This window comes from Brachyistius frenatus, unplaced genomic scaffold (assembly GCF_029030835.1).
Source record: "Brachyistius frenatus isolate BFR_SWC_R1_liver_20210118 unplaced genomic scaffold, ASM2903083v1 Contig_23, whole genome shotgun sequence".
In the NCBI taxonomy this organism is placed as follows: Eukaryota; Metazoa; Chordata; class Actinopteri; family Embiotocidae; genus Brachyistius; species Brachyistius frenatus.
Genome location: NW_027210622.1, coordinates 4259491 through 4276496, shown reverse-complemented (window position 1 = coordinate 4276496; position 17006 = coordinate 4259491). Strand labels below are relative to the sequence as shown.

The 17006-nt window shown below is 41.0% G+C and overlaps 1 protein-coding gene across 1 annotated transcript in view; it reads right to left on the bottom strand.

Annotated features, from left to right (window-relative positions):
- Nucleotides 1-5062: 5062 nt before the first annotated feature.
- Nucleotides 5063-17006, bottom strand: part of klhl5 (kelch-like family member 5) — a 28854-nt gene continuing 16910 nt past the window's right edge. Inside the window, exons 6-14 of the mRNA XM_069697479.1 lie at nt 15282-15468; nt 14678-14902; nt 13413-13488; nt 13029-13115; nt 11562-11636; nt 11199-11319; nt 11153-11167; nt 9795-9968; nt 5063-7555 (exon numbers count right to left, since the gene is read on the bottom strand). Of these exons, the coding sequence (XP_069553580.1) occupies nt 7484-7555; nt 9795-9968; nt 11153-11167; nt 11199-11319; nt 11562-11636; nt 13029-13115; nt 13413-13488; nt 14678-14902; nt 15282-15468 (1032 nt within the window). The 3' untranslated portion in view covers nt 5063-7483. The remainder of the gene's footprint in view (nt 7556-9794; nt 9969-11152; nt 11168-11198; nt 11320-11561; nt 11637-13028; nt 13116-13412; nt 13489-14677; nt 14903-15281; nt 15469-17006) is intronic.

Genomic DNA, 17006 nt, shown 5'->3' with positions numbered 1-17006 from the left:
TGTTGATAATGGTCTTATAAGGTATGACAAAATGCACATAAGAAACACTGAAGATAGCAAAATACCAAAAACCTCCCCTACATAATAAATTAACTGTGTGGAGACACATCTAACATTTACAAAATTAGTGAGCATTTTAATTTTAAGGATTCATTTCTAAATAAGAAAGATTGTGAGTTTAGAAGAAGAACAACTAAGACTTTTGATAGAAATACAAGATAAAATCTGTTTAAAACTGTCCTAAAACTCTATTTCTTAAAGGAGCTAAATGTTTTATAGGGATATTGCCAAGAAACTGGTGTCAGTATTTCATGTAATTAAGGGATGCCGGCTAAAATTCTCTCCTCTAAACAGACCTTTTGAAAATACATTTTATCATGTCATTGTTGGAGAATCACAGGTGTAAATGAGAAAATCAATGATGGCTGACTGAAGTGGATTCAGTGTCAGGGTGCTTGTTGATGATCAACTGGAGAAGGAAAATATCTATCTATATATATATATATATATATATATTTATTAATTTATTTTTTCCTTCTAAAAAGAAGATCCTTGATAGTCAACAGAATTCTTCAGTGTGACTTCATATTTACGAGGCCTGAATCCTCTCACTTGGATTGAACTGAACAAATTGCTGAGCTGAAACAGCAGATGTTGTTTAAAAGTCTGTCTTTATCTCCTTTAATCTTTAGAAAAGCTGTTCAAAAAGTGAGCCTCACACATAATCTCTGAGTGTGCAGCCGGCTGTGTTTGCTGGAGGAGATATACTGCGTTCTGCAGACAGGACAACACAAGCCGAGGCCCTGATTTAAATTCTGCATCGGTCCCAGTGTCCCTGACAGAATTCTGCAGTGCAAACAACTGCTATAAACAGAAAAAGCAGATTATTAATAACTATAGATAAGATATTTCACGGAGTCCAACTCAGAAAATAATTGACTGATATGTTGTGTTATCAAAGCAGCCTCGTGTAGTATTAGTCTATTCCTTCGGTATAAGGTCCCATCTGGTCCATTCATCCAAGTATTGCATATTAAGACTGTAGATAAACAGATCAATTCTGTGTAACCTCTAATTGTATGATTTGGAAAACTCAGCTGCGGGTATATTACTTCCATTACATGTTATTGCGCTGTTTTTTGGTGTATTTGTTGGTAAAGGGAATCATTGCAGAAACAATGGACTTCTCTGATGTCAGTCACCAGGATGAGCAGGAAAAGCAGCAGCAAAGTAATCAAATGCGACCAGGAGCTGTTCACTGAACCTCATTTATCCACAGAAGCTACATCACTGTCTAAAACAAATCGTCAAGGCCCATTTTATACAACATGCACTGCATCCAGTACAAACTCTGAAACCTTACATTGTACCGGCTTGTAGAAAGTCAAATAAAGCACAGATTTGCTCTTTCTTTGCTTTACTAACCCCCAAAACGTTGCTGCAACAACACTCATAATCACTGGGCTTTCAAGTCTAGATCAAATCCTGCTCACAGCTTCTCTATAAAATAAATCTTTCCTCAGTCATCTGTCATTGGAGGCCCATGCAGGTCCAACTTTGGACACAGCACTGATTCCAGGTAAAGCTGTTTACATATACATAAATATTTACAAAGCACACATTTAATAGCGACTGGTTGACACTCAATGAAAACTTTACAAAGTTATGATAAATTCTGGCTAATATGAAAGTAGGATTTGACAGTTTTCGCCTTGTGCAGGCAACATAGCCAAACTATAATTCATATCAAAGGAGACCACAAAAACCCAGAATGTTTGAATTATTTAGTGTTTTTTTCAGATAAGAGCTGCAGCTTCGCATTTTTCTGCTCATGATAATTAACCAGTAAATTAAAACATGTTTAATTGTGTTTCTCACAGTTTTAAAGTTAAGTTATAAACATATATTCATAAACAATGTATGATTTCCTGCTGGTCATTGAGTGGCGATGGTAACTATAAATATTACTCAGTACTCCTGCGTAGTGAATACTGCCATTGTGGTTTCACGACAGATCCAGTAGGCAGCAGCATTGTTCACTTTTTTTTTTTTTTTCCCTTTTTAATTTTGTCTCACCACTGTCCTGTCCTCTAACAGCTGCTCCGTCCCATCTTGCAGTATACTTAATGTTCTCCTGTAAGTGTTCCCGACAGAAAGGAGACACTATTTTCAGTTTTTGCATCTCCGGCAGGCCGACTGCACTGTCCTCATCTGATCATCTGAAATAAATCAAGGTCAAATCCTGCTTCTCGTGTGTTCTTTCATTATTAACAAAGGCGCAGAGAAAAATGCTGTGATGACTCTGCACCTTCTGCACTTCTCTATGCGCTGATGGAAGGATGACAGCTTCTATTTCCTGTGCAAACCAGGGAGCTAGGATGATATGCCAGCTGTGTGACACAAATATTCCCCACTGTGCTGGGGCATGCCAAAGCAGAATACACCCTGCTGACTCAGATCTCATTAAGATGCACTGAAGGGAGCAGCTGTATGATAGTCAACCAAAATGGTAAAATTAGAGCAGAGAAAAAAAATGACCTCAATGATGAAAAATGAATGTTGTGAAATGCTTTGTGTCAGCGAGACAATAAACCCCATGTGAGGAGAGCTTTTGCAGTCTGTGGTAAACATTTTTTTTAAAATTAAAAGCTAGTTTCTAAAGACAACAAATGAAAACATTTAGTTCAATACAATTATCTTTTAACCCTGCAGTGATTTAGAAAAGTAGTTTCAGCTACTACCATTACTTCCTGTCTCTACAGCTGCAGAGGAAATTAGGTTATGGGGAGTTTTTGTAATTCATCTGCTCCTTGATACCAATCTCTCACAAAAAAAAAAGCCACTTTAGGATTCATGCAGATGTTGTGCAGATGTGACAATCGAGAGAAACTTCGGATCTCTCTCTGTACAAGGCATCACATTTGCAGGACATCTTTGGATCTGATCCTGTAGGTTGTTGTCAGTAATATAAATTTAGGTCATTTTTTTAATGTCCGACTTATCTATTTTTCAATGTTTTGCAGGATATCTGTACATGTTGCAGGGCTGGATCTTGTAGCGATGGCTGTCCAAAGATTCTGATACGGCTGGTTCATCCATGTGTACTTCAGGCTATCCCTGAAGGACAATCTCATTCTGCAGGATACAGTGAATCAGCAAGATCTAAAGTTTCATCCTGAGAAGATGTGAGTCATGTACTTTTGGTTCTGTTCCGTACGTTTTCTAATTAATTATTGCAACAAAAATGCATGCATCAATACATTATTTAGATACTGCTGATGATCTTTAATGCTATATATATTGTTAAGATCGAGGATCAGTCCCAGACTGCACCGTAAATAATCATTAAGACTGGACAACCAGAATACAGAACAAGATCAAAAGACAAACATGCCTCCAAACTGAAGTCCTCATGTTGTGTTACCTGGAGAGTTCAAATCCTCACGTTTGTAATGATCTGTAAATGTATTAATACTATGGGATGGACCAACCTCACCACAAAGCCCTTATAGTATGTTCTGTTCTGTAGCTTTTAATTATATCACAGAATCTTCAGCTGACGGAGTCATCACAGATTTATTAATGTTCACATTTTAACTCCAGGTTGAAGGATATGAAAGCTCCATAACACCAAATATATTGACCTTATTGTAAGACTGTTTTCTTAATTAAAGTCCGCAATTAACTTTCAATCACGTTAGTACAACAAAGTGTAATTATACATTTTTCTTCTCAAATCTGGGATTAAACCTAAATAGATTTTAAATGACAAAGTTAGCTCAAAGTGATAACTGTCTGTGGATCAGGGTTTTCAGAGGCTGTCTTCACCGTGTTGACACCTACAGTGGTGATTCAGTATTACACTTCTCCTTTAGTATCATTTACTGCTTATGTATACCTTTCTGTATTGTTTTGGCCTCATATTGTTTTGAATTTCTTTAATGTTGTTTTATTGCTAATTTTGTATTTAGTTTAAATGTTTCAGATCTAATTGTTTTAATTCTGTGTGATGTTGTGCAGCGCTTTGCTGGACTATTTTTGCGTTAAAATATACTGTAAACAGTACTGACTTGACTAGAAACACACCTTTTCTCTTGAACATTTGATCTTGATTCACAATATTTGACATTTTCTGTATCAGTTTGTTCCAGATCTTTGCTGAAGCTATAATGTTTTTTGCTGGATGACATAAACTCAGGACTCGTTTCTTTATGGCTGAGGTGTTCAGTCAAATTGAAGTGGAAACTTGTCAGATCTGGTATTTTTTTAAACTTCAGGATCTCCACAATTGAGGAGGGTAAAGGTCTGAACAAAGTTTGATTGCACAGCATTAAAGACTTTATTAATTAAGGTGCCTGATTACTGCACCCTTGTGTGGAGCACCAGCAGACACTGGTAAAACGCACGGCTGCATGTCTGAACTGTTTGCAGGTTATTTCCACATGTTGAACATGATAAGTCAGCCGATGCAGCAATTTCTGTGTCTGTCTTGTTCCTGTCAGGCACAATAGACTCTGGTGCTGTTGAGGCAGTAAGACAAGGTCAGTGGCATCATTTCTCAGCGCCACCAGGGGTCATTCATCCGAACTGCTTATGATTTAAAGCCTCTCCTGCACTAAATAACAGAGTGAATCAGTCAGCTACTGGTTGCTGGCCCGGGGTTAAAGTGTCCATAAAATTGAGAGCATTCCTCTTCCTCACACAGTGAAGGCTTCATCCTGCTGCTTTATTTCTGGCTCAGGATTTTTAAGTTAGAGAATCGACGCTTAGGAGTAATGACAATTCATATTAACCTCCAGGCCCAGAAAATGAATTCAGGACCTCACTTCAGTAGCCAAAACCTGCACAGAAACCTTTGAACTATGAAGGCCATCACTAGATCTGCACTGATGAGGGGTGCCGTTAGAGATATGAGCCACCGATAAACAAACACATTTACACCATGAAGGGATTAATGTGGCCGTGACAAACACAAACTCTGCCAAACATCTGTGCCATAAAAATGACGAGCTGTTGCAGTTAAAACTGCTCGACATTAAAGGAAAACCACAGACACAAGCGCTAAATCACATGTTGACTTTAATGTACAAAAGATCAATGATCGCATATTACAGCAGCATATATGGTACATACGTTATTTATTCTGGCGTAACATTTTGTAGAAAACGAGGAGATGAGCAGCGCTGCCGTTTCTCACCAACCGTCAATTAAATCTCTTCATCATCTGAATTCATGGTACAAAAAGAAGCACACAATAACACATGGTTTATTCAGAGGGAATTATGTAATATACATCATAATGCAATAAGACTACATAAAGGTTTTGTATCTTTTTATGTACATAATATACACTAACTATATAGGTTAATTTGGAATGTTTTCTTTTTATATTTCTGACCTCAGACTGAGATCACTCTGCACTACAAAGTGGAGGTGACACACTTCTTCTGCTGCGATCTACAGAGAATTCCTCTGAAGGGGAAGAAAATAAGAATAATGCAGCAGTGCATTAGGCTTGAATAAACATCAGCAAAGCTGTGGGGAGCCGGTCTCTTCTTTTAAGATGTCATGCCGGCAAATTTGGGCGGCTTTTCAATCTGCACCGGCTCCTGGGGCACTTGGCTTTCAGCTCTGTGGTTAAGTGTGTGCGAAATGTCCGTGTGTGTGTGTGTTTGTAAAGTGCATCCTGGGGGCTACATTAGCTCCAGATCTGTCAGTTAAGACAGGATGCCTGCTTCGCCTCTCACTGTCAGTTGTCTTTCTTTGCACTGTAGACATAAACAAACACGCACGCGCGAGAGCAGCTCCAGTCCAACAGCAAATTCAAGATTCGGTGTAAAGCACGAGATTATTGTGGCATGACTCTTGAGCTTTCATGTCATGCGAGTTTACTCATACGAGCCCACAAATATGAACACATGAGTTCGTTTCACAGGATTCATCTTCCCCTCATGTCCCATACTTTGTCTACAGCAGCATCAAATTTAATAACGCTTTGAACTCGACATCAAACAAAACGGCAGCACCGGCTGAGTCAACGTTATTAAATTCATGATCTCATTACATGGTCTGTTGTTCATTTTTGTCTGGGTATCAAATTCTGTTCTAAAACGAAGTGGTGCATGCGTGTGTGTGTGTGTGTGTGTGTGTGTTTGTCTTTGTGTGTGGTGATGAAATGGGAAAACGCGGATGAAGAGAAAGCAGCAGGGAATTGAAGATGTGGAGAGGGGAAGGGAGGGAAGATTCTCATTTGAGATAAAAATACTTTCCTTGCAATCTATGAACAACCAACACATGTGCGCGTGCACACACACACACACACACACACACACACACACACACACACACACACACACACACACACACACACACACACACACACACACACACACACACACACACACACACAAAAACACACACTCTGTGATAACCATTTTCAGTGGAGAAAAATAAGGTAGCTGGTAGACAGAAGAGGTGTAAAACCAAGCATGTAAATAGTTGACCATGTGCTCCTAGGGGAGAAATTGACAAAGAATTTTCCCTCCACGGATCAACAAAGGGCCACAGCGTTATTACTATTATTACTACTCAGGTGGTAATCCTAATAAAACTGTTTCATGGACCTTAATTATATAAAAAAAAAAAACCTGGCAGAATTACAAAATTAAAAAGAAGTGGAAAAGCAAAAAACTTGGATGATTTGTGGGTGTAACTTGCAAAAAAAGCTACAACAAATTGCATACGACGGCATACAGAAGCCTCAGATGTTAGCTGATGCAACATGGAAGACATACACACAAAAATATTAGATGAAGCATATGTGCTTGACTGAAAATAATAAAGCGCCTCAGTTCCTCACAGAATAGTTGTTCATGAGGTTGTGCTGATTATGTCAAAAGTCTTTCTTTGATCTGTCAGCGGGCAATAGCGGAAAAGCAGAGAGGAGCACTTGCCAACAGCATAAAAATAATAGGGAATGTATTAAAATAGCATCAATACACACTATCAGATATTGTTAGGAAAACTGAGAACATAAAAAGATGAGGCTGCTTTGACAATCTCTGTCTTTCACCTTTGCGTCAGCAGAAATAGAAGCTGAAAGCAGGAATATATATATATATATGTGTGTGTGTGTGTGTGTGTGTGTGTCTCACATTGTTTACAGGACCAAATAATAAGAGAGAAATAGTAACTGAGACAGATGTTCTGTCGTGCTCAGACAAACACTGCAGATGCATTTTCATCATGGGTTCTGGTGGCAGTTCACTTATGTGGCCCACATTATCAGGGTGCGAGAACCTGACGTGTACCTTAAACCTAATCCCTCCTAAAATCGGAATGTTATTAAGGAGAGTAAAATCTAACTTTGCTGAAGAGGGGTTCAGAAATCAGTCTCTTGATTCCTGGGTTAGGCAGATGAAACTCTTGGTGTCCTTCAGTGTCAGTGGTGAGAAAGAGACCGAGTCACATCATTCACAGTCTTTCATGAAATGTTTGTTTTCAGTCGGACGGCCACCACACATGCGCCTGCCCTGCCCAGACACAGAGGCGCTACCTGTACAGACAACAGAGAAAACACAAAAGGCACATTACATTATACCGTATGTTATTGTTCATATATAGATACTACATTTCCATGACCACTCTTTCTGCTAATGAGGATAATGTCATATGACTTAAAGCGACACAGTGGCAATTATACAATGAAATGAACGCGTGTTACATTTGAACCCTCAACAAACTAATTCACACAACACTGATCCAAGACTTTAACCACTTGAAGAATCTCTCTGTTCACGGTATACAGAATTTTAAATCTGGTGTCTGGTGAGACAATCCCGTGCTTTCCAGATGGTTACATCCTGGCATGTGATGTCCGCCAGCCAAGCCTGCTTACTTCTGGTTTAGCCCGATGCTAACTTTAGATGGGTCATGATTTTCTAAAATTTGAATAGTCATTAAAAAAAAAATTATGTATATACAACTATCATACTTACTCATTTACCCTGTTTTTACTGCCTGGTTGTAATGCATTACTGCCGTCAGAAGGTGCCAGTAATGAACCAAAAAGCTGTCTGGCAGGTGCCATTGAACAACTTAACGAGAAGAAGAACTGGTTACTACGGAGCTTTGCCAGGTGAAATTGTCGGAGCGGCAGTCGAGTTCAGAGCAATTATCGAATAGTATTTTACTTGAAATGCCCATCCATAATGCTAACTTAAACGTGGATAAAATAATTCAACCGTGCGGCTCATCTAAACTATCCAAATGTTATCAGACCTAATTGATAAAAATCTGATGGTTGTGACGCTCAAAACAATTTATCTACTGTTTTACACGAGAACAGTCATGACGGAGTAACCTACAGCGGATCTGTGATGTAAACACGTTTTTGTAATTACGCACATTGGCAGAATGGGGAGACAAAAGCTCCACATTGTGGGTTTAATTCCTGATGAAAACTGCTGAATGGACTTGAAATTGCTTTGTTAACTGCTTTGAAGTCAAGACTAAACTTTGAAGCTCAGTTAGCCAACTGAGGGAAATTAATTGTAATGTGAAAGTAGGTTGATGTTTGGCGTCAAATGTGACGTTGTCACTCATCACAGTGAAACACGGAGCTCTCCCAGCTGGGAGAAGGAAAGTGATGATAATAAGCGCACACCTCTCTGGGAACTCGGATTCAGAGCCTGCAGGTGGAGGCTCGTGTGGAGGTGGGGTTATGAATAGCAGTAGCCGCAAGTGACAGTGCAGCAGAACACTGACAGCTTCAGTACAATGTACGGTTCAAAAGGTGCATTGGACATAGTGTATGTTGCAGTGAGAGGAGTTTGTCATGTGAATCCAGCAGCACACTCCATCGACCATCTAAACAAGTTCACACATTTTGAGAGTGTTGATACCAACATAATTATTGATTATATGCCATCTTATACAACAAATTAAATTCAACACACTGTATAAAAACAAAAAACTAAAACTGGAAATGTGATTTATAAAGATGAGGCATCAAAATCATTTGGCTCCAAGACAAGCTGGGTGTCTTTAGATATTGTCTGAGATATTCCTTTCCGTAGCCATCACTTCTCCATAGATAGTCTAAGCTGTTTTAAACATAAACTAACCACCCGCTTTAACTGGAGGAACCAGGATCGACAGAGCCAGCAGGAGAAGTGATGGACAAGGACAGGACAGACAATACACCCGCTGCTTTGTTTTCAGTTTCTGACAGCGCATACAGGACACATTTAATGTCCCCTTACATCTCAGTTTGTCCTCATCCCTCTGTGGCAGTCTGAAAAATTCCCTGAATTCTGAATCCGCCCACCTGCACCTCTCTTGTTCTCAGCATGGTGCATGTCTCTAAAATGCCAGATTTCCAGCAACTATGGTTGAAAATCCTCTGAGGCTATGAAAGAGATGGGATATTAACTGAAGTGTGATAGACACCCGGGGAAGCTGTTGAATGAGATTGTTAACTTTGAAACAGTCTGGTCGCCTCTACGTCCTACTGCTGCAGCGGCAAGGACAATATTAGCATGAGGAGGACACATATTTACATAACAATCATAACATGCCAAGACACATAGGAGAGGAGCTGGAAGAAGGTCAAACTGTGTGTTTATATAACAATTTTATGAGTGTATATTATGATTTATTACTTGTTTTACCAAACTAGTGTTTCAGTGTGCACACGAGCAGATGCATAAATGTTAAACCTGCTGTGCATGTGTGAATAATATGAAAGCAGGGCTTATTAAACTGTATATTTGCTGTGTGTGTGTATCCAGTACCTGTGTCCACTCATTAGTCTGAGGGTCGTAAGCTTCCACAGTGCTGAGATACACCTGCCCGTCATACCCGCCCACAGCATAGAGACGGTCGCCAAGGAGACAAACACCAACGGCATCTCTGCTGATGCTCATGGGGGCAACAGCTGTCCACACATCTGTCTGAGGGTCATACCTGTACACACACACACACACACACACACACACACACACACACACACACACACACACACACACACACACACACACACACACACACACACACACACACACACACACACACACACAACATGAGTTTACACAACACAGTAATTTAATAATTGAAGTTGTGATGAAAAATTGAGTTTAGTTTATTCCAGACTATGACCCCATGTGGTCAATGCTTTGTGAAACACACTTCAGATCTATATTAGTCACATCTGTGTATCGAGTAGAGAGCTGAAGCCAGGAGACGATAAGCTTAGCTTAGCATAAATACTGGAAGAACAGAAGCACCTCTTAAGCTCACTGATCAACAAACTCATCCTCCTTCGTTTAATCACTACACAAAGAGAAACCTATAAAAATGACAGTTTGTAGTTTTAGTAAGTTTTATGCTGTAACTGTTTCTTGGAAAACAACACTTCCCGGAGTCTCGTCATCACTGTGAGTTTGCCGGGTATCATCATGCTTGCACAGGGATTTCAGTTAAAACCTGAGCTCACTGGCCATATCTGGCATGAAAGGGCTGGAGAGCTGGATAAACGTGTCAGGAAATAGCTTAATAACTCCCAGTAATACCACAAACTGTCTCCTCTTCGTGTGCTAGTTAAACAAACTGCGTACAGTGTGTTATTTGATGAGTTTTAGAGATGCCGCTCAGCACATTTGTTTAACTTTGGACCACAGGTGGAACGGTTCAGAAAATGTACACTTCGGTTTATATCACAGCTTTGTGGTCAAGGTTTTGGGTTCAGTTTGGTTCAGTTTTGGTGAAATGTGGAGTGACGGCATTGCCAATGTCAACATGCGTTTCATGTACTCTGCTAAGAACATCATAAATATTCTTCATTGTCAATTGTAAATTAAAAGAAGATTTTCTAATTAGTGCAAACCAAAAATACAGCTGTTATTAATGTATAACAATGGCCGCATTGAAGGTCATCAACAGAGAGCATTTGAGAGACGCTCGTCTCATGAGGGGGGCATGTCTGCAGAAAAACAGCATCATAAAACAGCATCATAAATAAAATCAAATATTCCAAAAGTTGAATCAGCACTTTTTGACTACTTTCCAACAAAAACATTTTAGAAACAAAGGATTTATTACATTTTCTTGAATAAAAATACAACATATTGTGACTTTGGGCACATAAAAGACTTTCCACACAGTCACTAAAAATGCCGAGAAGAGAGGGACGAGTCACTTAGCCGAGAAGAGAGGGACGAGGCCGGAGCATCGTGACCGCCGATGGCATACAGGAAGCCATGCCATGTGGCCACACCCACACCTCCACGTCTTTTAGCCATAGGAGCACAACCGCTCCACCTGTAAATGGAGATCTAACTATCAGAAAATAAACCTGACGTGTGCAAATTCTAAAAATGTTTTTTTAAGGAGGTTACAGAGAAGTTGTTTGAATGTGGTCTATTCTAACGTCCTGAGAGGTTTAGTGGTCTCCTTTGGTCTGTGGGTAAATAAACTTAAAAGCAGAGGCGCTTCAGGCGAAACAGGAAACAAAGCAGGAGACAGCAATTATTTCTTGCCAAATGAAGTCTCCTGTGTCTGACCTGTTTGTGTGGGGGTCAAAACACTCCACCGAACGCAAGCAGGAGGAGCCGTCACGACCTCCTACTGCATACAACCTGAGGAGGACAGAAGATGGTGTTATCACTTTGTGCACACACAAAACACCTGCCACACAAAGTACCATGAACATTTCTGGACTCTGGAAGTCCCTTTTCAATTTAATGACAGTGAACCAGATGGTACAAGAGGTATGTGTGTATGTGTGTGTCTGTTGTGCAGGTTTTTGGGGGCAAAATAAGGTGAGCAAAATCAATCAGCCAAGACTCTTGGGGCATCACAACCCTGAACAGTCACTCAGCGTGTATCCGTGTATCTGTGTATCTGTGTGTGTGTGTGTGCGTGCATGCGTGCGTGCGTGTGTACATGTACGCACATCCATGGATGTGAAGTCAGGACGGTGAAAAGAGAAGTGCAACGGAACCAGTCAAGCAAGTAATGCGCTCCATCAGGCAAAGAGCCCAGAGAATACACAACACATACATGCTACACTCACCAGAGCACACAGCTACACACTCTACTGCTGGGCATGGTTAGCACAGATCCGTTGTTTCTGTATTAATTAGCATCCATAAAGCCTTTCACTGGAGCATTTTCTCTCTGAGGCAGTGAATAATAAAAACAACGGTGCAATATTTTGGTTCGAATAGCTTTTATCTAAGTTCAGGGCAAGTAAGGAGCTGAAGCCCTGAACTTATCAAATCCCACTACTAAAATGTGTGCGTGTGTCTGACTTTTCCATTATGGTCTGATATGACGGCGAGTTTGTACAGGAAAGGAAATCATTTTGTACAACAGCCCATTCAATCTACAACCTGCGGGCCAGATACAGTTGTTATATCTATTGGCTTCCACATGTAAATTTGTGCCCTCATGTGTGCTAATATTTCTACACCATTAGGCTGAGTTTAAGAGGTATTTGTAGCCATCAGCGTGTCCATGTTCCTTTGACAACAAATAGACCTGTGGCACAATTTCATCATCCAAACAATCACAGAGCATAAAGCTCTTGATATATCCTCCACTTCTCTACTTTCACATCTTTATAAATATAAAAAATAAATGCTCTTAAGGGATTACTTGGAGGACTAAAATGGATTCAACCCGTTCAAATTTCCTCTATTGGTTCTTTCCAAAGTACAAGAAATTGATTTTTCTTATTAATTGGCAGTTTTTTATGGAATACAATGGTTATTTACTATGATAATCACGTAAAATGAGGTCATTTTTATGTCATTTATAGCGGACATATGAATAATATGTAATGTTGTCACTACGCTCAGTTAGTGGTTGCTTTTGTTTAAAGGGACCTACGATAAATGCATTCAACATCAGCAGGAACAAGAGCAGATATCCTAAATGCAACAAAGAGCTCTATCGTGCATGTGCTATTATCGAATCTTTACTTCGACCCAGTATAAATGTGTGAAGCAATTTGTGAGGTCACTTACTTGCTGTTGAGAACAGCTACTCCCACTGTGCTTCTGGGCGTAGCCATGCTTGCAACAAAGCTCCACTGGCGGGCCTGCGGGTCCCACCTAAAAGACGGGTTTAAACAACTTCTCAGTCCTGCTCCAGGTGGAACATGATAAACATGCACCTCTTACAAATAGTGAAATACACCGAGCGAACTTCTGAACCTTCCTCAAACTGTCACGTTACTGTATTGAGACGTGCAGAGCTCTCAGTACAAACACCAAAACTGTCTGCGGGGCTATATACCACAAAAAGGATTCAAAAAATATATGTATATGTATTCAGTAATTTGTGTAGACTAAAATCCTTTAAGCAAAGTAGATAACAGAACAAAACAGCAGTGTGGATTATCCTCTCACCTTTCCACTGTACTGAGGTAGCTCCAGCCGTCATGTCCACCGACTGCATACATGGGTCCCTCCAGGACGGCCACACCTGCAGTACACGGCCACAGGTTCATGATTAAATCATGGCGACTGTCCAAAACAAAATTAGCTTGGACAAGCTCTTAAAACCACACGTGTTTAGGACAAGAGGTGTGAGGTTTCATTGTGTGTTCAACCGCATTTAGGACACTGGGCATGCAGAGTTAGCAGCATGTTGACACCTCCGTGCTCGGAGGATTTATCTGCCAGAACATCTGTGCTGCCAGATGCGTGTCTGAGTCCCCACCTTCCTTCACACACATTCATAAACACAATGAAGCAGCACAGCATGCCTTATCAAATTTCATCGTAGCAATAGTAGGCTTGTGCAGTGAATGGAGAGACCATCCTTCAAACAAGAAAAATGGGTTCACCTGGTTGAGGTGCTCCTGAGCTACAGTGTGACACTGAATCACTTATACTCTGCTGCAGAGGTGCTGCTCTGCAATGGGCAGGCCTGAGTTAGTTCATATATTTTTGATACCTCAACCAATACCTGCACTTTGATACCAGTTCCTGAACAATACCTTTTATTTAAATCCCAATTATTTAAAGTCAGTTTAAACAAACAGAAAATTAGACATCAAGGTACAAATCTTAATTTTCAAGCAGTTGAGGGGGAGTGAGAGTAATTCATATTTCTTTCTGAAGCTACGATCAACAGATGACCCCTAAACACCTCACATGCAAGTTAATGGTAGACGCTACAATTTACCAAAGGACTGGAAATGTCTCACATGCTAACAGTAGACAGGAGCTAGTCGGTTCCAAAAAAGAGAAGAGAAGAAACTTTCAAGGCTCTTTCCTGCTCGTACTGAAAGTCCAAAAAACTCCCCAGAAACCTGCAGGTCTGCTGCCACACTCAGCTCCTTTCAATCAAGCTTATATGTTTGCTGCTGCATTTCACTGAAACAGATTTTAGGATCTTGATTGATTTCTTGCATTTCTTTATTTTACTCCTGTATTTTATGTCTTAAACTGCACTGTAACTTTTATCCTATTTTTAACTTGCTTAATGTTTTAATCATTGTTTTTAATGTTGTAATGACTGTTTTTAAATATCCTTTTCTTTTGCCTTATGTTTTGATGCTGTTAATGGATTTATGTGAAGCACTTTGAATTGCCTTGTTGTTGAAATGTGCTATACAAACAAACTTGCCTTGCTCTATATCACACTTCTACTCAAAACAGGTGCTCACCCAAGCCATGCCTGTGTGTGGACATGGGAGGCATGACGCTCCAGGTTTTGCTGTGAGGGTTGTAACACTCCACTGTGTTGAGGGTCTTGAGTCCATCTCGGCCTCCGACCACATAGAGACGGCCGTCAAGGACAGCGACACCAAACTGTAACCTTCGTCCACTCATGGTGGCGACCTGCCGCCACGTGTCCCGACGCAGACAGTACTGCTCGATACTCGTGGCACCTGGACAAAAAACATACACACAAAGATAAATGTCAAGGTGAAAAAGTCTGTCTTGAACTGTAAGGCGTCTATGTGAGTTGACTTGCTTCGGGAGCCAGTCTCAGGACGCCATTCCAGGACCTGCAGTTTTTGCCAGGTAACTGCAGCTTGATTACTTGGCTATAGCGAAGAGAAAATGTCTGTAAATCTTATTTTGCCCTCAGGAGGGTTATAATGTTCAGTTTCTATTGAAAATGTTTTACGAAGGTGTTGATTTAACTTGTCTTTTGCAGTTCTCTTTGGAGGCTGTAGTGTTTGGCAGTTTAATTGTATGTTGACTTCGCACCTCGACATCATGTGTGTCTAGGTATGTGTGGGTTTGTGCGAGTGAATGTTCTACCTTTTGTTGCGTCCATTCCTCCCACAGCAAACATTGCCCCTACAGTGGCCTTGCGGGGCCGGGTGCGGGGACTCTGAAGCAGGGGCCGGCGCTGCGGCAAAAGGTGATACTTCATCCCCTCCATCAGGAGCCGTTGACACTCGACACTGTCCCGGAGGAGAGGGTTGGACTCCAGATCCGCCAAGAACTACACACACACACACACACACACACACACACACACACACACACACACACACACACACACACACACACACACACACACACACACACGTAAAAAACGCACGCATCAACACACAGGGTCATGCGACAGCTGGAGCTGAAACATATGCAGGATAGGTGTATGTACTACACCCACGTAGGTGTAGGCTCATGTCGGTTACGATAGTATCACTGATTGAGGGGGATGATAGTCGAAAGAAACAACCTGCTCTCATTGATTGACAGATTAGACCAGATTGAACGAACAACCCTGAGTGCTCTCTCACATTCACATAGATGCACACACGCGCAAGAGCATGTACACACTGACACAACATCTCATCAGCTCTGCTGTCCATACCCTCGAACCTCAATTACGTTCCCACACGCATGCAAATTCACAGACACACATACACGCACGCACGCACGCACGCACGCACGCACGCACGCACACACACACACACACACACACACACACACACACACACACACACACACACACACACACACACACACACACACACACACACACACACACACACACACACACACACACACACACAAACAGCCGGGGGCTGCAGCATGAAAAGCTTCAATCCAGTCTGTTCCTTAAAATACATCCAGAGGAAACTGCTGCCTGTGTGAGGCAGCGGGGTGAGAAGCGATTTTTCCCCGAAGGCAAAAATTACATGATTTACATTTAGATAGTTGTGTGTGTTTGTGTACGTGAGTGTGCTAATAGATGGAAAGCAGGAAAGGTGGCAGAGCAGCCTTGAGTTTGAAGTCATTTCAAATTCCGAAACTTTGTTCATGCCAGTGTCTATGTGTTTGCTGGCTCAAGCTAAATTATAGATGGCTACTAAGATTCAATCATAAAAATCAATCAGGGTAGAGAACATGTGATAGATTAGACTGGACAGACACACAGATAGATAACGTAGAGAGACAGATTAATGGATACAGTAATTATTTTCAGACTCTTGCTGTCCTCTGTGCTCTCCTCCATAATTCCCACAAAAAATAAAGATTCAGCCCAAATAATTCAACTTGGTCACTGAATACAAAATCAATTTTCCCAGCCAGACGTGGAGAGCGTAAAGCAAGCATGGTAAATGGATAAGCAGCTTACACGCCAGGGTGAACCCACTTTTCAATTGCATACAATCACTGAGGGACAAATTACAGTGAACCCTATTTGCGCATTCATTTGTATTTGTGTGTTTGTGTGTGTGTGTGTGTGTGTGTGCTGATGAAGGACAGAGATAGAAAAAAAAACGTGTTTGTCCTCTCCTGTGGTATTTATCCTTTCCGCTGTGAAGCATTGAATGTGGAGGGAGAGATAAGACTGAATCCTGCAGGCATCCCACCCTCTCCTCTGTCCTCTCTTTACCTCACAGCGGGCAGAAATAAAGTTAGGTTATCTTGTCTGTCTCTGCTCTCTCTCACACACACGCACACACACACACACACACACACACACACACACACACACACACACACACACACACACACACACACACACAC